At 50.0% G+C, this 24,936-nt stretch overlaps 2 protein-coding genes across 2 annotated transcripts in view; one reads left to right on the top strand and one right to left on the bottom strand.

The window, feature by feature from the left end:
- Window positions 1–24,936, bottom strand: part of NUP98 (nucleoporin 98 and 96 precursor) — a 304,506-nt gene that overhangs the window by 149,426 nt on the left and 130,144 nt on the right. The window lies entirely within an intron of this gene.
- RRM1 (ribonucleotide reductase catalytic subunit M1) lies at window positions 86–21,329 on the top strand. The gene is made up of 19 exons (XM_061480083.1): window positions 86–176; window positions 864–952; window positions 2,633–2,810; window positions 3,557–3,657; window positions 4,856–4,915; window positions 6,156–6,195; window positions 8,161–8,323; window positions 8,885–9,026; window positions 9,817–9,900; window positions 10,509–10,670; window positions 11,253–11,332; window positions 12,421–12,622; window positions 13,833–13,982; window positions 15,118–15,339; window positions 15,724–15,800; window positions 17,072–17,207; window positions 18,327–18,422; window positions 19,309–19,497; window positions 20,184–21,329. The coding sequence occupies exons 1-19, from the start codon at window positions 158–160 to the stop codon at window positions 20,370–20,372; spliced, it is 2,379 nt and encodes a 792-aa protein (XP_061336067.1). The 5' UTR covers window positions 86–157; the 3' UTR covers window positions 20,373–21,329.

The following is a 24,936-nucleotide window of genomic DNA, read 5'->3' as shown; positions in this document are numbered from 1 at the left end:
CGGGCAAGGCCGCGCTGTCAGCCGGGGCCGCGGGGCAAGGCCGCGGTGGGGAGGAGGCCGTGCCAGGACGCAAGATGTCGGCCCGGGGGCGGAGCGCGGTTGGCGGGAGCGGGAAGCGGTGGGAGCGCGCCTGGCGCTGGGGAGCCGTTGTGCCGCCATGCACGTCGTGAAGCGCGGTGAGGGGGCTCATGGCGCTGGTGGGGGCGGCCGGGGCCCCGCTGCTCTGCGGGGTTCCTTTCACGGCATCTGTGCAGGGGACGGGGGAACCTCTCGTGGTGCCCGGTGTGAGGGACTGGGGCCCCCCGTGCTTTGGGGGCCTCCGCATGGCCTCGGGTGAGAGGGGATGGAATCCCTCTCGTCTGGGGGGGTCCGTCCTTACCGCCACACCGGAGGTGAGCAGATGGGGCTCCCCCTCTCGTGTGGGGGGTCCCTCTGGTTTGTGCACAGCCTCCGGGGCACGGAATGTTGGGGTCTGCGCTGGAGGGACCCTAGGGTGAGGGAGCCCCGCCGTGATTCGGGGGGAGGGATGGGACCCCTCAGTCTGCCGTGGGAGCCCTGCCGCCTCCCACCACGGCACCGAGCTCTGGGCTTGGTCCCAGGAGGGGTCCCCAGCCTTTGGGGGCCCTCAGCTGGGTCCCCCCCTCCCTGCAGAGCTGCTCCTGGGACTTAGGCAAAGTTTTGGGTGCCATGGGGTGGGAATGTCTCCTTCCTGGGCCTGAATGGTGGACGTGAGCAGGGTGTCCTTGCTGCTCCCCCCGGAGAGGGCTGGCTCCTTGCGGGAGGCGCTGGGCAGGAGCACACCGGGCTTCACTGGTTCCTGACTAACGGGACCTGTTGTGCTGCACCCTCTCCTCCCCACCCAGATGGACGCCAGGAGCGTGTCATGTTTGACAAGATCACGTCGCGCATCCAGAAGCTCTGCTACGGGCTCAATGCTGACTTCGTTGATCCTGTGAGTCTGTTCTGCATCCTCTGCTCTGCCCCTTGTGGTGATTCCCCCCTAAAATCCCGGTGTTCCCCAGTTACACTTCCTTGGCCAAAGCCAAGCACTGTGGCCTGTGCAGGGGTTCTTGGCAAATGCATCCGTGGTGTGTTTCTTCTCATTGTGTTCCGAGTTTCTTTGTTTCACAGATGCAGAGTCTGAGACTGTGGTGGGGGAACAATCACTTTACCTATTACTGTAAACTGCTTTTACTTCAAACATTCTTGAAGTCATTGAGCTTGTCCTTAAAGAGAGTTCTTTGTTGCTCCAGTTCCCAGGTTTTGGTAGATTGCTTTCAATTTCCATCGGCAAAGCTTGAGCAGTGTATATGGGAAGTAGCTCCTGATCCTCTCAATAAAACAAGGTGTTTTCTGTCTGAGAGAACCCTTCTTGTCACTAAAATTTCCTTGCTTTGCTTTATTGAGCTGTGTAGGGTGCTGAGCCCACTCCTGTAAGCCTCTCCTTCCCAAGCCTGGCAAGAGATGACTCCCTCTAGATCCACTGACCTCTGTGTGAGGTGTTCATGCAGCTCTGCAGACCCAGTGTGTTCTTTTGGAGTTGCCAGGTTAAGGCTCTTCCCATCTCAAAGACCTGATGATCTGTTTCTGTGTCTTAAATTGTCTGTGAAATATTTGCCATTCATCCTGTAGCAAGAAGGGCTCTGCAGCCACGAAGAGCAGGAGGAGCTTTAGGGACTCTGTCACTGCAACACAAAGAATGCTGGCTTGATCTCAGTGACATTGGGAGTAGATGAGGACAGAGGCAAGATTCCTGGTCCTCCTGAATCGTAATTACTCCTCTCAGTCTGATATAAGCACTGCATTCTTAGTTATTACACAGTAGTGTGTGATATCTCTCTTCCTGGAATTGAGTTTCTCCTTTTCAACTTGGATCTTGTGCCAGATGCTTTAGAAGCCGGTGCTAAAACTCCTTAAGCTGACATCCTTACTGTCAAAGAGTGATGTTTGAAAGTGCATGCCCTGCTTTTGGGAGGCTGTTGGCACTTCCAGTGTGTTTGGCAGTTACTTTGTTAGATCAAGCTTCCCTTCTCCAGTGCAGAATGTGCCCTTTCTTGTAGGGATCAGTGTTAAATGCATGACAGAAAAGCAGAAAATACTTCGGAGTAGCTGAAAAAGTCTTTTCCCATGAAAGGTCTCAAGTGGGAGGTGAGGCTTGGAGTAAGCTATGAAGCAAAAGCCACTGTGTCCCTTCCAGGGCTGGAGTTCTTTTTTCTCTTGTCATGAAATGATTTTAAGAGCAGCACTTCCACGTCCCTTCAGGCATTTTTAAGTCAAGCTTCATTTGGAGTTTCAAAACTCCCAAGCAAATACTGTTTTAATCTGACTTCTGTGAACTTTGAACTTTGCTGCTACTCTGCCTTGAGGAAAGTGTCTGCAGGGAAAAAGCTGGTGATGATTCTGGACCGACAGTCCCTGTTTTCTGCACTCTTCCCTTGCTCTCCCTTCTGCCTTAGTATTTAACATTTTAGGAGTCAGTACTTCACCAAGAGGGTTTGGCATCTTAATTTGCTTTCCTGCTCAATCATACTGCTTATAGTGAAGCAGATTTGACATCTTAAGTGGTTGAAACATCATGACTCATTTTTTCCTCATCAACAGGTAGCTAACCTCCAGGGTTTTCCTTTTACAGGCCCAGATCACCATGAAAGTGATTCAGGGGCTCTACAGTGGTGTTACAACAGTGGAACTGGATACTTTGGCTGCTGAAACTGCTGCAACCCTGACCACCAAACACCCTGACTATGCCATCCTGGCAGCAAGGATTGCAGTATCCAACTTGCACAAGGAAACCAAGAAGGTGTTCAGTGGTACGTGTCTGGGGGACTTGGAGAGAATCATGGAATGGTTTGGGATGAAGAGACCTTAAAGCTCCTACAGCTCCAACCCCTGCCGTAGGAAGGGACCCTTTCCACTAGAGCAGCTTGCTCCAAGCCCCTGTGTCCAACCTGGCCTTGAGCACTGCCAGGGATGGGGCAGCCACAGCTTCTCTGGGCACCCTGTGCCAGCGCCTCAGCACCCTCACAGGGTGCTTCTGCCTAAGAGCTCATCTCAATCTCCCCTCTGGCAGGTTGAAGCCATTCCCCTTGTCCTTTCGCTACATGCCCTTGTATAGCAATAGTCAGAAAGAGAGTAGGAGGTTTAGAGGATATAAATATGGAAATCTCTTTCTTAAGCAGGAGTTACTCAGTACCCAGGCTAACTAAAAATGCCATGGAAATGAAAAAACATGAGTTTTAGGGATGTGACACAAAATGAATTGCCTAGTTTGTGAAAAGTATCTGTATAAATAGATTGATGAAAAATGCAACTGATAGAAATGAGGTTGCACCCACTTTCTTTCCCATTTATTCTGTTGTAAACTATAAAAAACCCTTCTAAGAGAAGCGCATTTATAAGGTGAACAGTAGTGAGCAGGTAGAAGGGAAGTTGTGTGTTTGTAGAGCTGGAGGGGATTATTTTAGAGGATGGTTACTCCTGCCCTTGAGACCAGATGACAGCTGATGCATGTGCAGCTCTGTGGATGTCCCTCTCTTTAATCCTCTTTCTGTTGCAGATGTGATGGATGATCTCTACAACTACATAAACCCTCACAATGGGAAGCACTCGCCAATGATCTCCAAAGAAACTCTGGACATAGTCTTGGCCAACAAAGATGTATGTAACTTCTTATTGCACTTCTGGGTTTTATACATTCAGTGAAGTGGTTCGGATAATTGATTTCTCCTATTTTTAAGAAAGCCATGTTTGGTCCAGGACAAGTCACCAATGCAGAAACCAGTGCAGGGAGAACTGCTCCATCCTGGAGAGTTTAAAACAGAGGATGTAGGAATTTCTTCTTGTAAGGGTGTTTCTGCAGCAGATTCTATTTTCTCAGATGTAATAGAATCCCAGACTGGTTTGGATTGAAGGGACCTTACGATCATCCAGTCCCAGCGCCCTGCCATGGGCAGGGACACCTTCCACTAGAGCAGGTTGCTCCAAGCCCCATCCAACCTGGCCTTGAACCCTGCCAGGGATGGGGCAGCCACAGCTTCTCTGGGCACCCTGTGCCAGTGCCTCAGCACCCTCACAGGGAAGAGCTTCTGCCTTATCTCCAACCTGAACTTCCCCTGTTTCAGTTTGAACCCATCACCCCTTGTCCTATCACTCGAGTCCCTGATGCAGAGCCCCCTCCCCAGCATCCTTGTAGCCCCCTTCAGACACTGGAAGCTGCTCTGAGGTCTCCACACAGCTTCTCTTCTCCAGGCTGAACAGCCCCAGTGTTCTCAGCCTGACTTTATACAGGAGATGCTCCAGCACCTGATCATCCCCATGGCCTCCTCTGGACTTACTCCAGCAGTTCCGTGTCCTTTTTATGTTGAGGACACCAGCACTGCACACAGTGCTGCAAGTGGGGTCTCACCAGAGTAGAGTCCTCATAGTCATGATCAGCACAACACAAGAATTTGACAAAAAGCACCTCTTGCTGTAGCAGCCTCTTCTGGGAGCTTGGAATGGAGACGTGAGCTGTGGGCTCTGATTTCAGGTTGTTCAGATGGGGAGGTCACTCTTGTCTGTATGTGTATAGACAAACAATTCCTTGGACTTTGATTCTGTGTTGCATTTCTTGGTGTCTGGTTAGACTTCAGCAAATGGAGCCAGCAATTGTGTATTGTATTTGGATATAGACCTGTTAAAACTGTGCAGTTGTTGTTTCAAGCTTTTCCCTCCTTTATTCCTCTGAGCTGCTATTAGTTTCACTAGAGCTGTGAGGTCAGGAGTGCCCAACAATGACAGTGTTGTTACACCCTAAAGTGAGGTACAAAACCCCTGATTGTAATGGTAACTTTTTCTCTGTTTTATTTCCTTTCAGCGCCTGAATTCTGCCATTATCTATGACAGAGACTTCTCCTACAACTACTTTGGGTTTAAGGTAAAAAGTGTGTTATTCATGATAACAAAGAGTGCTGTTTTGATGTTCTGGAGCCGAGTCCTTTGGGAAGGATGGAAACATGTAGATTTGGGCAAGCAGGGCACTGGACTGGGTGGGACATCAGTGGGTTTGATAAAATCGAAGAGTACCTGCACAGAACAGTTGCTCTCTGGATGAATCAAGTACTTCTTGGCTTCAGTGTGTGCCCTTGGCTGCTGTAATGTAACTGCTAGGCTCTTAACTGTGCAGCCAGCACTGAAAGTTGGTGAAAGCTTCCCAGCTCATGTCATTCCTCATGGGAATAATGTGATGCTGAAGAAACCAAAAAAAGGGATTTTTTTGTTTCCCCCATTGTGTTGTGGAACAGTTTTGTCAGTGCGTCAGCCCACACTCAGCCTCTGTCATCTTCCACCCTGCTGGAAGCTCTTCCCTAGGCTGCTGTGACCCTCTGCTCTCTCAGACAGGCTGTGCTTTGCTGAGTTGCTTTAGGGGTGACACAGGGGTCTGGGGAGCATGTCTCCATTCCACAGCACTGCCTGCTTCAGATGGTTCTGGTAGATCTCTGCAGGAGCTGGGGGGCTTTGCCAGGACTTGCCACCACTGCGCCTGACATGGTGCCTTCTGGCTAGGGGGAAGTAGTTTGCAATGAGGAAACAACTAGAGGGTGTAAGAGCAGAGCAACTGCAGAAGCAGCATAGGCAAGGGTGGAAAGAGGGGACCTTGAAGGGGGTGTGTTTTGTATGTGTATAGACAAACAATTCCTGACATTCCCTTCTGTACTTACTGCTGTAATCCATTGGAACAAGCTTGAAAGGCAGCTGCTGTAGTTGTAGTCTTGCCAGATTTATCGTTTGGGTGTTCGACACCCAGACTGTGATGTGGTTGTCTGGAAAGCATTGTCATGGTGGAGCTGCCACGCTTGGGGTTGTGGGGAACAAGCACTCCTTGTCTTTGAGCTTTCACTCGCTGTGGGTTGAGAGGCAGTGCTGAGCCCTGTGCCTGGGTGCTCCACTGCTGCTCCAGAGTCCAAAGCAGGGAATCGGGAATCCTGCAGTGGACTTCTGGCTTATTTTAGTCATTAGTCACCTCATCTGCTGTGCCATTTGCAAGGAGTGGAGTGCAGGGTTGGTGCTTCTGTTGAAGCCTGGGATAAGGAGCATGAAGATGCTCAAGTTTGGGGTTAATTAATAGGATTTTTATCAAACTGCATGTCTCCTAAATGCATTCTCTCTTTTTAAAGACTCTAGAACGTTCTTACTTGCTGAAAATCAACTCAAAAGGTAAGAAGTGTCTCTATCAACTTCAAGTATTATCTAACTTAGAATCATAGAATAGTTAGGGTTGGAAAGGACCTTGAGATCATCCAGTTCCAACCCCCTGCCGTGGGCAGGGTCACCTTACACTAAACCATGGCACCCAAGGCTCTGTCCAAACCGTTCTTGAGCACTGCCAGGGATGGAGCATTCACAACTTCTCTGGGCAACTCATTCCAGTGCCTCAGCACCCTCACAGGAAAGAATTTCCTCCTTGGATCCAATCTAAACTTCCCCTGTTTCAGTTTGAACCCGTTACCCCTTGTCCTATCACTACAGTCCCTAATGAAGAGTCCATACCCAGCATCCCTATAGGCCCCCTTCACACACTAGAAGCTGCTCTGAGGTCTCCACGCAGCTTCTCTTCTCCGGGCTGAACAGCCCCAGCTTTCTCAGCCTGGCTCCATACAGGAGCTGCTTCAGCTCGTGATCATCCTCGTGGCCTCCTCTGGACTTGTTCCAACAGCTCCATGTCCTTTTTATGCTGAGAACCCCAGAACTGCACACAATGCTCCAGGTGAGGTCTCACAAGAGCAGAGTAGAGGGGCAGGATCACCTCCTTGGACCTGCTGGTCACGCTCCTTTGGATGCAGCCCAGGATATGGTTGCTTTCTGGGCTGCAAGCGCACACTGAAGCCGGTTCCTGTTCATTTTCTCGTTGACCAACACCCCCAAGTCCTTCTCCTTGGGCTGCTCTGAATCTCTTCTCTGCCTTGGCTGGACAGGGTGCTCTTCTTGCTTCATCTCTTCTTGGCTGGAGAGGATGCTGGGCCATGTAGTCCAGGTCATGGTTTGCCCAGAAAGCTTGGACCGGATGATCCTTGAGGTCTCTTCCAGTGGGATTCTGTGATTTAAAAGTCGAGACCACAGCTCGGAGCAGGGTGTGAGGGGATAAAAAAGAAACCTCAGAGGTTTCCATAAATCACTCCAGTGGAAACTCTGCTTTACAAAGCAGCCAGATGTTTATAGTGGGTGTTTTCTGGGCATGTGCAACTTCTTTTCTTAGGCCAGGACTCTGGTGGGGTTTGGTGGCAGTGCTGTGCTTGCATGAAGAGCAGCTGATCAATAAAGAGCAGCACTGAGGTGCATTTGGGTGTTCCAAGTGATGGCAGTGTGACCTGGCCCACTGTGCTTCACTTTCTGTATTAAGGACCCCGGTGCTTTGGAAACTGCCTGTAACCAAGGATTTAGAAGATGAAGGAGTTCCTGTCCATCTGATAACGTGCTCCATAATGCTAAGCACTTCATAACAAATTTAAAGTTGAATAAGCTACTGTGCTGTCAGCACCAGCTATTGCAGGCCCTAGTGTGAAAGGAACACCAGAAGGGTGAGAAGATAATTGTAATATCATAGAATCCCATGGGCAGGGACACCTTCCACTAGAGCAGCTTGCTCCAAGCCCCTGTGTCCAGCCTGGCCTTGAACGCTGCCAGGGATGGGGCATTTATCACTTATTGGGCACCCTGTGCCAGGGCCTCACCACTTTCACAGGAAAGAATTCTCTCCTAATATGTAATCTAAATCTCCCCTCTGTCATCTTAACATAATAAACCTGGAGAGCAATTGGATGCTGGACTGGGCATTTGATTGGATTCTAACTGTTAATACAGATGGGTTTTGTTTCCCTTCCCATGAGCATTGGTGCAGGTTGTTGAGAGGGGTTACCCAGTCTCCAAACTTGGAGTTCTTCAGAAGCTGACTGGATCAAGTCCTGAGCAAACTGCTCTGATTCTCTCAACTGACTCTTCTTTGAGCAGGAGCTTGGGCTGGAGACCTCCTGAAGTTCCTTCCAACCTAAATTACTCTGGTTCTATGAAAGCCACGGCTCTCAAATGGCCCATTGCACACTGTTTGTAGCTTATTGCTACAACCTTCATGTCTGTACTAATAGTGAATGTCACACTGACATTGTTTTTTCTCCTTGTCTTTAGTTGCTGAGCGTCCTCAACACATGCTGATGAGGGTGTCAGTGGGGATCCACAAGAATGACATAGAGGCTGCAATAGAGACGTACAACCTGCTCTCTGAGAGGTGGTTTACTCATGCTTCCCCCACGCTGTTCAATGCAGGCACCAACCGGCCCCAGCTTTCCAGGTACCATGGGCTTCCAGGTTTGCTTCATGCATAACAGGGTGAAGAGAAAGTTCTGCAGATTGGGTCTGGTCAATGAAATGCTTTCCCAAATAGCAGCTGTGCTTCTGTGCATTCTGATTAATGAAGGTTTGAGAAGCTGCTGTCAAATTTAACGTGAAACAGTGTTGTCTTTGGGGAAAACTGCACAGGTTTCTGTAAGCTTCTAAAGCTAATGGAAGTGTTTCCATTTAAAAGTTACTTACATGCCTAGGGATTTGTAGATGACCAAATGAATCCTGGTAATTGTTTTGTAACACATGCTAAGAGTAGCAAGTGTAACTGATAAGATTTAAAACTGTTTTGCTTTGATAACAGATACCAGTATTACAACCATTGCTCAGGATGTTATCTACACCTGTTCTTTATTCCACTTTGCAGTCTGTGGTTATGCTTCATCTATTTGCTTTGTGTAGCACGATAAAGAATCAGTGTTCACCCTTGGTGAACTGCGGCCCTCATGGAATACTTCTTGACTTCTTTCTGGTTTAACCTTTGTATGCTAAAGCTGTTTGTTTTTATCAGTTGTTTCCTGCTGTGCATGAAGGATGACAGCATTGAGGGGATCTACGACACTCTGAAGCAGTGTGCACTGATCTCGAAGTCTGCTGGTGGGATTGGCCTTGCTGTGAGCTGTATCCGAGCCACCGGCAGCTATATTGCTGGGGTAGGTGTGCAGATGGTGCTCCCAGCAGAGGTTAACCTTCTGCTTTCATTACATGTCTGCACTTCAGTTGCCAAATCAATGCAGCTTCTACTGACTCAATTGAACACAGCAGTTAGTCTCCTTTTGGTATGTTCTAAGGCAAAAAGGTTGGATTTCTGTGGTGTTCTGGCTGCCTAACAGAAGTCCTTCCAAAAAGAGGATCTTAGTCCACTGTTCGATCAGACAATTACCACTTTCATATGTACTAGCAACCTGGGAGTGTGCTCAGAGACTTGTGCATTAGCCCTTTACCTTTTTGTATGTCTGAGTGCTTGAGATCATCAGTGAAGCTGTGGCTGCCCCATCCCTGGCAGCGTTCAAGGCCAGGCTGGATGGGGCTTGGAGCAAGCTGCTCTAGTGGAAGGTGTCCCTGCCTGTGGCAGGGGATTGGAACTGGAGGAGCTTTAAGTTCCCTTCAGCCCAAACCCTTCTGTGGTTCTGAGGTCTGTGGATATGTTTGGTGTTTCTGTTACAGTGTATGTAACCTCTGCATGGCTTTACATTACCTAATGCAGAGGAAAGAACTTAGGAGCTACATTTGATTAACTCTTAAGAGCAGTAGCCAATATATCCAGTTTTCTCTCTTTAAAAACAGGTAGGGGAAGGGACTGCCAAGTAACCAATTGGGGTGGTGTTTTCCTGGCTTTCAGTGTAGGAGCTTTGCAGACTGCTGAGAGGCAGCAAGGAAATGTAGGCCCGTCTTTTCAGGTAGATGCTTTTTAGTATTGATGGTTTTCCTGTGCCTCTGCAGACAAATGGGAATTCTAATGGGCTTGTTCCAATGCTGAGGGTCTACAACAACACTGCTCGCTACGTGGATCAAGGAGGAAACAAGGTACTGTCATTACATCAGGGTCGAGAAGGGAGCCTTGGGTCAGAGGGGGAAGATCCTCATCTGTGAAAGATTGACCCAGTAGCATCAGTGAGCTGGTGAAGTGGTTGTAGATGACACATCAAAATAGGGTATTTTGCCCCTTCATAATTTAGTGTTCCCCTTTCACTATGCATTTTGTCATGCAGGTTTGTCTCTTGCTGCATGATGGGCACGTTATATTAGCCTCTTGTACTGGGTATGAGTCACTCCTTGAACACCCTCTAGTAAATTAAGGGACAAGACTGTAGGAAGCTTCTTGATTGTTTGTCTCCACACAGTCCAGAGGTCAGTGGAGGCATGACACAGTAAATCCGTGATTGTCGAGCTCCTGTTTACGCAGAGGAAATACAGTTGTGGTACTAAATCACTTTTATTGAGAGTCTGGAACTGGTGCCATGGCCCAGTTCCAATAGTGAGAGCAACTGTGGGGCAAAAAAGCATCTTGAAATGGCGTTATTGACACTGTAAAGCTCCAGTTAGTTTAGGCTGTTGGGTACACTCAGGAGCAGTGCAGGAGGTTTTATCTGCAAGGCAGTTTGTCCTGATTTTGATCACATTTTACCTCTCAGAGACCTGGGGCTTTTGCCATCTACCTGGAGCCCTGGCACTTGGACATCTTTGAGTTTCTGGACTTGAAGAAAAACACTGGGAAAGAAGAGCAGCGAGCCAGAGACCTTTTCTTTGCGCTTTGGATTCCTGATCTCTTCATGAAGCGAGTTGAAACCAACCAGGTAAGAAGCTTCGTTGGTGTAGAATAGGTCTGTTACTGGAGAAATGGGACCAGCCCTGGGATGGGCTTCATGCAGGGCTGCAGCTCCATCTTCCTAGCAGCAGAGGAACTGCTCAAAAGAGCTGCTTCACCTTATTTAAGAGCTAGGCTGTGCAGGTAGAGAGTGGAGTTGGAGAACTCCAGTGGGATGCTTTGCTTCAGTGCTTGATCTTCCAGCCTATGACTTGTGTTGTTACACTATTACACTGAATTTACTCTGGACTTTCATTAAAGCTTCAAATCTTCTCAGGCTTCACATGACTGCTTGTATTTACTTTACAATGGGTTGCATCTCCAGAATCCAGAACCAGACATTTCAGGACCGAAAGTGCAGTTTGGTCACCAATATCCATATAATGACTTTTTAAATATACTGACTCATCTGGTAAATCCCTTCCCCATGTCTGCTGGTAGAGTTGATTCCAGCTTTTTGGGTTGGGAAGTTGGCATGTTCCTCTTTGCAGCAGGGTCTGCTGATGAAGTTCAGTGCTTTTAATGAACAGGATGCCTAAAGGCTTTCTCTGACTGTTCTTCCTTCTTACAGGACTGGTCCTTAATGTGTCCAAATGAGTGCCCAGGCCTAGATGAAGTTTGGGGAGAGGAATTTGAGAAGCTGTATGAGAGGTAAGAAGCATGAATAGACCTTGAAGCAGTGGCCACCCATTCGAAAAGCTGCCCTTGGTGTGTGGTATCTGGGAGCCAAAGCATGGGTTTGTGGTGTTCATCAGTGAGTTCTGTTATTGGATTGATAAATGGACAAAGATGGGGAATGTCTGCTCACTATTTGCTCCAAACTGGGACCTGCTCAAGGTAGAGCTGTGTGTAAATGATTGTTTTAGCTTCTTAGAAGGAAATTCTGAAGTGCTCCCCATTTACAGCGGTCAATACCTTTGCTTTGAACTAGTTGTAATGAAAGATTTATTCCCTTTAGACAAGGACAGTCTTGCTACCCTGCTGTTACCACTCCTGGCTAGTTCACGAGTGAATGGGGTCTTGCCTGCTTGAGAACCTGATGTTGAGTTGCTGATTGTCTTTCACTCCTGTTTTGGAGAGCCTGAGAATTATTAAGCAAGATGTGCCCTACAACTAGCTGAAAGAAGGATGGAGCCAGGAGGTGATGCTGGGGAGGGACACCTCATTAGGGACTGTAGTGGTAGGACAAGGGGTAACGGGTTCAAACTTAAACAGGGGAAGTTTAGATTGGATATAAGGAAGAAGTTCTTTACTATGAGAGTGGTGAGGCGCTGGAATGGGTTGCCCAGGGAAGTTGTGAATGCTCCATCCCTGGTGGTGTTCAAGGGCAGTTTGGACAGAGCCTTGGGTGCCGTGGTTTAGTGTGAGGTGTCCCTGCCCACAGCAGGGGGGTTGGAACTGGCTGATCTTAAGGTCCTTTCCAACCCTAACTATTCTATGATTCTGTGATTCTATGTCTGGTATCTGCTCCCAAGGAACAAGGGAGGGGACAAGAGGAAACAGCCTCAAGCTTCACCAGGGCAGGTTTAGATGGAGCTGAGGAGCAATTCCTGCCCCAAAGGGTGCTCAGGCATTGGAACAGGCTGCCCAGGGCAGGGCTGCAGGCACCAGCCCTGCACCGTGGAGGCGAGGCCTCAGTGCCTTGGGGCAGTGGTGGCCTTGGGATAAGAGTTGAAGTTGGTGATCTTGAAGGTCTTTTCCAGCCCGGTTGATTCCATGATTCCATGGTTCTGTTGCAGCTATGAGCAGCAGGGCCGCGTGCGCAGGGTGGTGAAGGCCCAGCAGCTCTGGTATGCCATCATTGAGTCGCAGACTGAGACTGGCACACCCTACATGCTCTACAAGGACTCCTGCAACAGGAAGAGCAACCAGCAGAACCTGGGCACCATCAAATGCAGCAACCTGTGTACAGAAATCGTGGAGTATACCAGCAAAGAGGAGGTGGGTGGAGAACAGCAACTTGTGCTTAGGGAAACTCTGGCTGCTGCTGTTGTAGCTTTCTAGAGTAAGTCTGACTTGGCTGGGGAAGGGAACAGGTACCAAACTCCGGGGATGCATGACATGTACTTGCAGCTCCTCCACTGTCTCTTGAGTGGGTTTCTCCTCCTCCTTTCCAACTCCCTTGGAGGATTTGGTATAAAACAAGAGATCCCATCGATAAAAACCTCTGAGAGCTTGAGGGAGAAGTGAGCTCTCTGCCTTGCTGGTGGCTAATGTAAGCATCTCCTCAGCTAATGATTCAGTAAAACCAGGCCTCTCTTAGTCCCAGACTTACACTGCAGTAGCAATTCCCCTTGAGCTCCCTGTGCACTACCCTAATCTTGGTGCTTCGCTGATGTGCTGTGTTTGGACCCCAGCATTGCCAACAAAGGGGAAGGTAGGACATAGAACAGGAAATTTCTAGTGCAGTAAAGTTCTTGAGGCTGTTGTAACTGCAAGTATCTCCTTAGCCACAAGCTACCTGAGCCACAAACTTCTACTGCCTGAGCCACTGACAGTTCTCTAGCACACACTCCTTGGCATGTTCATAAAGTCCTGAAGAGCCTAGAAGAGGTGGAGATCTTTCCTGCTGCCTCTGCAATAGAAATCTTAGCTGACTTCTTTCATAGAATCATGAAAGCATTTAGGTTGGAAAAGACCTTTAAGGTCATCAAGTCCAACTGTTAACCTGACACTGCCAAGGCTACCACTGAACCATATTCCTAAAAGCCAGATCTGCATGACTTCTAAATGGTTCCAGGCATGGTGACTAAACCACTTCCTTTCCAATTCTGAGGCTGGAATGAATGTTGGTGTTAAAAAATGACCAAGAAAATACCCTAAAACAGTCTGGACTTCATTGAGATCCTGCTGATTCTGTAAAAGAAATGCTGAGGCTTAGTTTGTGTGAGGATGGCTTGCAGGCAATAGGATTGACCAGGCCAGAGGACTGAATTTTTATGGTGATAACTAACTAAACCTTTCTGAGCTGTTGTTACCCTTTACAATTCAGAAGCTAACAGAGAAATGAGTGCATTTCCCAGCCTTGCAAGCTGCTTGCTTCTTTGTTTCCATGTATTTTGGATAGAGAGCATGCCCTGGAAGGAGGATGGTGTGGGTTTTGCATGGGGTTTTGGCCGGGGTTCCTGTTTTCACTGTGTCTTCTCCCCAGGTTGCGGTCTGTAACTTGGCCTCCATAGCCCTGAACATGTATGTCACTCCCGAGCACAGCTACGATTTCAAGAAGCTCGCTGAAGTCACCAAAGTGATCGTCCGAAACCTGAACAAAATCATTGATATCAATTACTACCCCGTGCCAGAGGTGAGCCCTGAGCTGCTGCAGGGCTGGAGTGTGCTGGGGGCCTGGGGACAGGGCTTCTTGTTCTGGGGCAGCTCCAGTCTGGAATGGTTTGGGTTGGAAGGGAGCTCCTCTGGCCTCGCTCCAGCAGCTCCGTGTCCCTCTTGTGCTGTTGCTTCAGAGCTGGGTCAGGAGTGCAGGGGGGGTCTCCCAGAACACAGCAGAGGGGGAGAATCCCCTCCCTGAGCTGCTGCTCCTCCTCTGGGGGTACAGCCCAGGACATGGCTGGTTTCTGGGCTGCAGGTGCCCCCAGCTAAGTCATGTTGAGCTCATGTTGACTCTTGGGCAGAAGAAATAAGGGAGGGATTTTGTAAACCTGTTCTAGCAAATAGTTGGGAGTTCCGTTAATAACCTGATTGCAGGCATGACCCATTGTTAGTGCTGCCTTAAGCTTCAGTCCAGACAATTCCTTAGTGAAGCAGTTGCAGAAAACCCCTCTCCTTGAGATGGTTCTGCAGCTGGAATTTTTTTATGTATGATGATTTCCTTGAAGCACAGGATAGCACAAGGAATAGAGTGGGAAGTGGAACAGAGAGGAGGATTCTGGAAGGGTCCCAGGAATGTGTAACTCAGCCTCGCTGGTTTTATCCATTTTTTGGGGGGTGCATAGACTGATTTCTGGGAAGGAAAGTGTTTGGTATTGCTCAAGAGGAATGGGAGCAGGGGTTGTGGCATTGCAGAACATAGGGAGTCAAGCAAGAGCTGGCTGTTGGAGGAGGAAATAAGCAAATACTCAAAAGTATGAAGGCAAACCTACTGAGGGATCAGCTTTTCTAGCACGTGCAATTTGAATGCACAACTTAAAATGTCTTCCTGGGGCTGTGTTTCAGAGTGTGCTTGGTGTCCAATTCTGAATCACTGCTCCTTCTGTCAGGTTGAGCAGTTCTAACAAGCTGAGTCTGGGTCCTCACTCCTGCCCCAGCAGACAGTGGGGACTGGGCAGAATTGAACCGGGGGTTGTTGCAGCAGAACAAAAGGCCCATGAAACTTAAAGCAGTGGATGACGGTTCCTCTGAGAGATCCTTTCCAACCTTATCTACCCATCCTGTGCCTCTCTTGCTGTGCTGAAGGTAATGTTCTCTTTGCTAATGCCATGCAGGCAGAGCGCTCCAACAGGCGCCACCGTCCCATCGGCATCGGGGTGCAGGGCCTGGCAGATGCCTTCATTCTGATGAGGTTCCCCTTTGAGAGTCCCGAGGCCCAGCGCTTGAACCAGCAGATCTTTGAGACCATCTATTATGGTGCTTTGGAAGCCAGCTGTGAGCTTGCCAAGGAGCAAGGACCCTATGAAACATACGAGGGTTCTCCTGTCAGCAAAGGAGTAAGTACCAGAATGTGATTGTGTCAGAGCCAAAGGTATGGAAAGCAAACATGAGCATGCCTGGTCTTTTAACACAGGAAGAGATGTATAACTGGAGCTCTTTAGCTGATAATACTGCAACTACAAATGGTGCTTGAGTTTTCCTTCATCATTCTGAAGTGCAGTATGAAATGCAGAACTTAAACTGAAGTGGAGAGAGCACTAAAAGAAAAACAAGACAGCCTGTGCTGCTGTCCCTTCAGTGCAGTTAAAATAGTGTGAGATTCTGATACAGGAGCTGAATTGAGGGGAATAGTTAATAGGAATCACAGGTCAATTTACAGTGTGTTAAAGCATGGAGAAGAGAGTGCCTTGTCTAATCTAAACTACCCCTGTGTTCTTCAGATTCTTCAGTATGACATGTGGAATGTTACCCCCTCGGATCTTTGGGACTGGAAGGCTTTAAAGGAGAAGATTGCCAAGTGAGTAGCCTTGCACATGTTGTGTTGGATGTAAAATACTTTCACTACGTTCTAACTGATAGGGTGCAAGTGCAAAAATGGTCGTGGATGTTTCCCCCTGCCCCCGTTTCTTCAGAGCTGTTTCATGGATGGCTTTCATTTATTTTTGTCCTTGCAAGAGGGAGAGCTCATCCCGAGACTCTGATTTAGCTGAGCTCTTATTTCACCTGGAGTACATCAGTGGAATGGTTTATGTTCCTATGAAATGTAGTGATGAGTGAGACGGTGTCAGCTGGGCTCCTGCTGACTGGGAGCTGAGCCTTGACCATCCTGAAGGCAGGAATTGTTAAAGCCTGAAGTGCCTGTAATGAAATTCTTCAATTTGTGTGGGTCTGAGTTTTAGCTTTAGTTAATGTCTGTTGTCTTCTCTGGACAGGTCTCAGGCTCTTCATGAGCTGCTCAGTTTGGTTTCCCTAGTGCTGTGGGCTTGTGGAGTGTCTGACAGATTGAGAGGTTTTTCTCTACACCCTTTCTCATGACTAAATTGGGAAAGCCTCATGGTCAGTCCAGAGGAGGCCATGGAGCTGCTGCGAGGGCTGGAGCAGCTCTGCTCTGGAGCCAGGCTGAGAGAGCTGGGCTGGGGCAGCCTGGAGAAGAGAAGGCTCCTGAAGGGGAGACCTGAGAGCAGCTCCAGTGCCTGAAGGGGCTGCAGGAAACCTGGAGAGGGGCTTGGGACAAGGGCCTGTAGGGCCAGGCCAAGGGGAATGGCTTTAACCTGCCCGAGGGGAGACTGAGCTGAGCTCTTAGGCAGAAGCTCTTCCCTGGGAGGGTGCTGAGGCACTGGCACAGGGTGCCCAGAGAAGCTGTGGCTGCCCCATCCCTGGCAGTGCTCAAGGCCAGGTTAAGCACAGGGGCTTGGAGCAAGCTGCTCTATGGAAGGGGTCCCTGCCTGTGGCAGGGGTTGGAGTTGGATGAGCTTTAGGGTCCCTTCAACCCAAACCATTCCAGTATTCCACAATTACAGATGAAAATAGCAAAGACTTGAGTTCTGCTTCCATGTTGACCCACATTACAAGTTTTGTGAAGCTTCCCTTTTCTCCTGCAGGTAAGCTGAGGTTCGTAGGGTACCCTAAGGAGTTGTTGATTTCTGAGTGTGAGCAGGGTGTTCTGTGTACCTTAATAGAAGGCTCTTTTAGCTCTTTGCAGGCAGTTTTTAAACTGTGCTTGTCTTGGATCTCTTCTGTCTTATCTCACTTGGTTGAATCTTTCTAACTCTTGCCTGTTGTTACTAGGTATGGTGTCAGGAACAGCCTTCTCCTTTCTCCAATGCCAACTGCTTCCACTGCTCAGATATTGGGCAACAACGAATCCATCGAGCCCTACACCAGTAACATCTACACACGCAGAGTCCTCTCAGGAGAGTTCCAGGTAAGAAAGCAAAAGAGCTTTTCTGTTTTCATATCTTTTATGACTTTTACTGCTAGGAAAGACAAGGTGGAGACCACACATTTGGTAAGTCAGTTCGTCTGAAGGCCAAAAGCACCAAGGGGAATATGTAGATTGTTCTATATTCTGTGTTCTACGTGCTAGTAGTGCACAACAGGCATGGTGGAATGTGCAGAATTGTACAGAAGCACTGCTGGTTTTGTCTGTGCAAAGCCCTTACGAGGCTTCTAGATGGCCTGCAGGAATAATTGCTAAGGGAATGATAAAAAGTGATGTTATTGAAGGCATGTGTGTGCTATGGGAAGAGTAACTGAGATGGTATCGCTCTCCACAACTACCTGACAGAGGATGGAGCCAGAAAGTGGCTGGTCTCTTCTCCCAAGGGATAGAACAAGAAGAAACAGCCTCAAGCTGTGCTAGGGAGGTTTAGACTGGAGATGAGGAGCAATCCCTTCCCCAAAGGGTGCTCAGGCATTGGAACAGGCTGCCCAGGGCAGGGCTGCAGTCACCGTCCCTTGAAGCGTTCATACCCCATGGAGACAAGGCCTCAGTGCCATGGGGCAGTGGTGGCCTTGGCAGGCTGGGGAATGGTTGCACTGGATGGTCCTGAAGCTCTTTCCCAACCTGGTTGATTCTATGATTTTGTTTTATTCTTTCCCCTTCTGACCCCAGTCTTGCTGATTGTTTACACCTTTACTTAGTAATTCAGTTTGTGGTCAGTGGCTTTGTTAAACCCAGATCTCTCCATTTCCCATCTTTTGGTGTTCCTCATGCAGGGGAGCTGCATACACTCCCCTTTCTTATTTGTGAGGTCCAGGGACTTCTCCTGGTACTGTCCTACTAGTTGGTGTCAGCCAGGCCTTGCAGACAGGCTTGCGTTGCCTGCAGTGGCCAGCAGCATCTCACGTTTGTCACGCTGTTGTTTTAACCTTGTCCCTCCTCTGATGCCTGTGTTCACGAGAGGGTTTGTCAGTACGTGTTTAACCATTTAAAAACCTGTGCACATTGGGGTGGATTTGCCTCCTCTTGGAAGCTGTCTCTGTGCCATAAGGCAGGCCTAGAACGTGCAGTGCTTTCCTTCTTTGCCTTTGCCCATTCCAGGTTGTGAATCCGCACTTGCTGAAGGATCTCACAGAGAGGGGCCTGTGGAACGAGGAGATGAAGAACCAAATCATTGCCCACAACGGCTCTATCCAGGTAAGTGTGAGAGGCCAGGAGAAGGCTCAGGGGCTCCTGTGCATCTGTGAAGTGCTGGGGCTGTTCTGCCACATTGTGCTTTTAGGGTGTGCTGTATTTGAGTGACTCAGGCAGGCTGGGGTGAAAAGCTGTGCAAGGTAAGGGGGATGTGTCTGATCTCAGTGGTAGTTTGCTCTTGCTGGAGCCTGCTCTGTAACAGAGAAGCCCAGTGGAAACGTACCACTAAATACTGCTGGAAACACAGAGTTGGGCTGCTCCACTGCAGACTGACCCTGCAAATGTTTGGATTCCCATTTATCATAACGCTGATAAAGGGGGAATTTCACAGCAGGGAGTAGGCTTGAGACAGGAGCTGAGTTTGAGAACCAGGAGAGTCTGTGTGGGATGAATGGTTTATACTGTGAAGTTTGAAACGCTGCTGCGCCTGTTGTGCTTGGAGTCAAGCTGACAAAGTGCATACTGCACACTGTTCATGGAGTTTGGTCTGGGTTGCTTTCTGTGAGACCTCACAACTATGTAGGGCAGATGGTCTGTTTGCAAACGGCTTTTTCTCTCCAGTTCCCCAGAAGCTGTTCTGTTGAAGGGAGCAAGGTTTCTTTAAGCTTGGTGCTTTTCGGTACACGATGCTCGGCTTCAGTGCTGGAGTTGAAAAGCCTTATTGTGGTCAGGGTTGCTGAAGTCTCAGAATTTCAATACATCAAGGGGGCTGACAAGAAACCAGGAGAGGGGCTTTGGACAAGGGCCTGTAGGGACCGGCCGAGGGGAATGGCTTTAACCTGCCCGAAGGGAGACTGAGAGGAGCTCTTAGGCAGTTCAGTGAATCTATGAACTTGATTTTATAAATATGAACATTTGGGCATTGGAAAGCTCTTCCTGTTCCTTTTAGAACATCCCTGAGATTCCGGATGACCTGAAGCAGCTCTACAAGACCGTGTGGGAGATCTCCCAGAAAACTGTCCTCAAGATGGCAGCAGACAGAGGAGCTTTCATCGATCAGAGCCAGTCCCTCAACATCCACATTGCAGAGCCCAACTACGGCAAGCTCACCAGCATGCACTTCTATGGCTGGAAGCAGGTACCTCGACTGGTGGGGGGAGCCTTGTCCAGGGTCGAGAGCACATGGGGCTGATCAGTTCTGTCAGGAAAGGTTGCTCTGGCTGATTCTCAGAAGGGTGAATCATAGAATAGTTAGGATTGGAAAGGACCCTAAGATCATCCAGTTCCAAACCCCCTGCCATGGGCAGGGACACCTCCCACTAAACCATGGCACCCAAGGCTCTGTCCAACCTGGCCTTGAACACTGCCAGGGATGGAGCATTCACAGCTTTCCTGGGCAACCCATTCCAGTGCCTCAGCACCCTCACAGGAAAGAGTTTCTTCCTTATATCCAGTCTAAACTTCTCCCGTTTCAGTTTGAACCCTTTACCCCTTGTTCTGTCACTACAGTCCCTAATGAAGAGTCGCTCCCCAGCATCCCTATAGCCCCCTTTCAGATACTGGAAAGCTGCTGTGAGGTGTCCACGGAGCTTCTCTTCTCCAGGCTGAACTGCTTCCTTCCTAGAATGTGGTGTTACCAGTGGAGTATCTCTAGAGCAGTGAAGCTGTGGGTGCTCTTAGCATTGCTCCTGTTAATCCTGGCTGGTGCTGGATATGACTGTGGGGCTGGAGCAGTGACAGGGCTTAGGGAGGCTGCCCTCGACAGCTCAGTTTGGCTGTTACTTGCCTCAGCTCCAGCTCTGAGGCTCAGGTTTTACTCTGCAGGGCTTGAAGACGGGCATGTACTACCTGAGGACTAAACCAGCTGCTAACCCCATCCAGTTCACCCTCAACAAAGAGAAGCTCCGAGAGCGGGAGAAGATTTCCAGGGAAGAGGAAGAGAAGGAGAGGAATAAAGCAGCCATGGTGTGCTCCCTGGAGAACCGGGATGAGTGTCTCATGTGTGGCTCCTAACGGATCCACCCTGCAGTGCCAGCAAAGCCATTCCGCCTGGAGCCCACCTTGGGTAGAAGCATCTGCTGTAACATCAGGACATGGAGGCTTGCTGGAGCTGTGGCAGGAGGGGGTTCACAGTAGTGGGTTATAGCTTCCCCTCCGTTGGGGGGGGGGGGGGTATGAGGATGGATAAGGGTGCATGAGAAGTTTTTATATTGCTTTAGTAGCTGGGAAACATAAGTGCTCTTTCATGGTGTTACAGTGAACCCTGGAGGCAGGGCAAGTGTTAATGCCATCTACCTTAGAGACCTCTCCTGGGGACTTCAGACATTCATTTGCTCAAGACTGTTACTGATGGCTTCAGAGAAAGAAGCAGACCTCACTCTGCTTTCATTTGCTGGGGCAGCAGGAAAGCATCCCCAGGCCAAGTGTGCTGTGCGCTCACTGTGCTGTCTGTCACAGCCAAGCAGTGACTGCTGTTAAGCTTGAGGAGCTGGAGTGTGTACACATGTGCCAGTGAGACTTTCTCCCACCATTTCCTACCCCTTGCCCCACCTCTTCTCTCTCCAGCAAGCTTTCCAAAGGAGCAGGCTGGTGGTCGGTGCATCTTCTCCAGTTGCACTTGGGAAATACTCCCTTCCAGTTCTGGCCAGGAAGTGGCAGAGCTGCTGCAGCACATTACATTCTGTATTAAACCATTTATCAGTCACATTCCTGGTAATGGGCTTCACTCTGGCCTTGGCCAGAAACCTTCTCAAGTGCACAGACCATCCTTTCCTCCCCCCAGAGCTGCGTTTCCCCCCCCAGCTGCTTATTTGATCTTTGGAAGCTAATACATTTTTACTTGTCCCTATACTCCCCCCCGCTGCTCTGATGGGGCTGCAGCATCAGTTCTACAATATTTATTGGATTCATGTAGCACAAACCAGCCCTTTAACCCAGCCAAAGCCAATAAAGTGTGGAATGTGGAAGGAATGAGCAGGTATTGTGGGGAGGCTTTTCTGCGACTGAAACTGAACTGGAGCAGCTGGAGGCTGCGGCCTTGGTTGTGAGCCCTGAGCCTCCTGCACACAGCTCTGCCAGAGCACTGCCTGAAGGTTCCTGGGTGCGAGGTGAGGCTGAAGGCTCTGGCGTAAAGGGAGGCATGGCAGCACCCTGCTTGGTGTTTGCCGAGGCAGCTGTGCTTAACTCAGTTGGGTGTCTGTTACACTGTGTGTTTTGAAGATTTGGGCCTAAGGTAGACTCAAAGGGATGAAGCAGTTTTGGGAATGTGCAGAGGAGGTTGGGGAGTTCACAGGATAGACCTGGGAATCTGCTAGAGGAGAGGCTTCAGCTCTCATCCTGTTTCTCAGTCCAGCACTTGCCCTATTGCCTCTCCTATTGGTTTTTCTTACAGGGCACCACTGCAAGTCACAGAATCCCAGCCTGGTTTGGGCAGAAGGGACCTTAAAGCTCCTTCAGTTCCAACCCCTGCAATGGGCAGGGACCCCTTCCATAGAGCAGCTTGCTCCAAGCCCCTGTGTCCAACCTGGCCTTGAACACTGCCAGGGATGGGGCAGCCACAGCTTCTCTGGGCACCCTGTGCCAGCGCCTCAGCACCCTCCCAGGGAAGAGCTTCTGCCTAAGAGCTCAGCTCAGTCTCCCCTCGGGCAGGTTCAAGCCATTCCCCTTGGCCTGTCCCTACATCCCTTGTCCCAAGCCCCTCTCCAGCTTTCCTGCAGCCCCTTTAGGCACTGGAGCTGCTCTCAGGTCTCCCCTTCAGGAGCCTTCTCTTGTCCAGGCTGCCCCAGCCCAGCTCTCTCAGCCTGGCTCCAGAGGACATGGGTGTCTGTTACCTCTGCTGTGGTTGGGCTATAGCAGTACTGCACAGGCTGTTTCTCTCTTGAACATCTCCCTATTTAACAGCAAGGTGCTGCTGCTCTCCAAGAAATAGCTCTGAGCTACAAAGGAAAACATAAAAGGGATTTACTGCTGGAGACCCAGACTGGTGCTGGTGCGCTTAAAGCTGTAGCAGAGGTGGTGACACCACCTCCACATCTCCATGAGGCTGGGATAGATGCCTGCCTCTGTTCCAAGTGCCCCTGGGGAGCTGCTCTCCATGGCTCTGGGGAGGCAGTCGGGAAGAGGAGTGAGTCTCTTGCTGGAAATGGGCCTCTCCAGCCCAAAGGTTGGACCAGAGTCCAGCCTGAAGGACCGTGAGGAGCACACAAAGCAGCTGCCTGCAGGAGCTGGCCTGGGCTCTGCTCCTGCTCACTCTGGAACGTCCCTTGAGCCCTCAGCAGCATCCCTGTGTCTGCTGAACCCCAGACTGGCAGCAGTGCTGGGCACGATGTTCCTCAGGCTTGGCTTGAGCTGATCTTTGTGCAGCTTTAGCAGTGGTCCAGCCCTGCATCAGGACAGCAGGAATTGTCCCCAGGGTGGGACACGTCCACGGCAGGTGAAGGCTTGAACTTCATCACAAGGGATGTAGGGACAGGCCAAGGGGAATGGCTTGAACCTGCCCGAGGGGAGACTGAGCTGAGCTCTTAGGCAGAAGCTCTTCCCTGGGAGGGTGCTGAGGCGCTGGCACAGGGTGCCCAGAGAAGCTGTGGCTGCCCCATCCCTGGCAGTGCTCAAGGCCAGGTTGGACACAGGGGCTTGGAGCAAGCTGCTCTATGGAAGGGGTCCCTGCCCAGGGCAGGGGTTGGGAATGGAGGAGCTTTGAGGTCCCTTCATCCCCCAGCAGCGAAGGCTCCTTTCCAAAGGAGCACAAAGCAGCTGTGGGCAGGGACAGCGGGAGGCGGTGAGCGCGTCTCTGTGTTTGCCATCTGATGGTCTCAGCCCCCACAGAAAGTGAGGGGCCACCGCCTACAGCGAGGGGGTGAAACGCCAGAACGTGAGGCTTTTAAATGGGAAACAGAGCAAAGCCTTGCTCCAAGTCGAGCTCCTTCCATCCCTGCTGCACTGCGGCTGCAGAGTTAGGGCTGTGGTGCGGTGCCCTGCACTGCGCTGCCCTGCCCTAAGTTAGGAGCACCCGGCTCCAGCGCAGCCGGGCAGGGAGCAAAGGAAACCAGGCTGAGCCCGTGCAGCTCGGAGCCAGAGCTCTCAGAGCCTTCCCAAAGGAGCTCAGTGATGGAGTAAAACCTGCTGTGAGGGCCAGGCGAGGACTGGGCCCCCAGGAGCAGCAGGGACCCAGTGTGAAACGCAGCCAAACCCGGGGGCGTTCCAGCCCAGAGCTCACTGCTCTGGCACGGATCCCTGCACACAGATCCTTACACACAGATCCCTGCACACAGGTCCTTACACACAGATCCCTACACACAGGTCCTTACACACAGATCCCTACACACAGATCCTTACACACAGATCCTTACACACAGATCCCTACACACAGATCCCTGCACACAGATCCTTACACACAGATCCCTACACACAGATCCTTACACACAGATCCTTACACCCAGATCCTTACACACAGATCCCTACACACAGATCCCTGCACACAGATCCCTGCACACAGGTCCTTACACACAGATCCTTACACACAGATCCCTGCACACAGATCCTTACACACAGATCCCTGCACACAGATCCTTACACACAGATCCCTGCACACAGATCCTTACACACAGATCCTTACACACAGATCCCTGCACACAGATCCTTACACACAGATCCCTACACACAGATCCCTGCACACAGATCCTTACACACAGATCCCTGCACACAGATCCTTACACACAGATCCTTACACACAGATCCCTGCACACAGGTCCTTACACACAGATCCCTGCACACAGATCCTTACACCCAGGTCCTTACACACAGATCCTTACACACAGATCCCTACACACAGATCCTTACACACAGATCCTTACACACAGATCCTTACACACAGATCCCTGCACACAGATCCTTACACACAGATCCTTACACACAGATCCTTACACACAGATCCCTGCACACAGATCCTTACACACAGATCCTTACACACAGATCCCTGCACACAGGTCCTTACACACAGATCCCTACACACAGATCCCTGCACACAGATCCTTACACACAGATCCCTGCACACAGATCCTTACACACAGATCCTTACACACAGATCCTTACACACAGATCCTTACACACAGATCCCTACACACAGATCCTTACACACAGATCCTTACACACAGATCCTTACACACAGATCCCTGCACACAGGTCCTTACACACAGATCCCTGCACACAGATCCTTACACCCAGGTCCTTACACACAGATCCTTACACACAGATCCTTACACCCAGGTCCTTACACACAGATCCTTACACACAGATCCTTACACACAGATCCTTACACACAGATCCCTGCACACAGATCCCTACACACAGATCCTTACACACAGATCCTTACACACAGATCCTTACACACAGATCCCTGCACACAGATCCTTACACACAGATCCTTACACACAGATCCCTGCACACAGATCCCTACACACAGATCCCTACACACAGATCCTTACACCCAGGTCCTTACACACAGATCCTTACACACAGATCCTTACACACAGATCCTTACACCCAGGTCCTTACACACAGATCCTTACACACAGATCCC

This window comes from Pezoporus flaviventris, unplaced genomic scaffold (assembly GCF_033815535.1).
Source record: "Pezoporus flaviventris isolate CSIRO_AGI_PZ_B2104156 unplaced genomic scaffold, CSIRO_AGI_Pfla_v1 ptg000168l, whole genome shotgun sequence".
NCBI classification, from domain to species: domain Eukaryota; kingdom Metazoa; phylum Chordata; class Aves; order Psittaciformes; family Psittacidae; genus Pezoporus; species Pezoporus flaviventris.
This window is presented reverse-complemented; position numbering and strand designations above follow the sequence as displayed.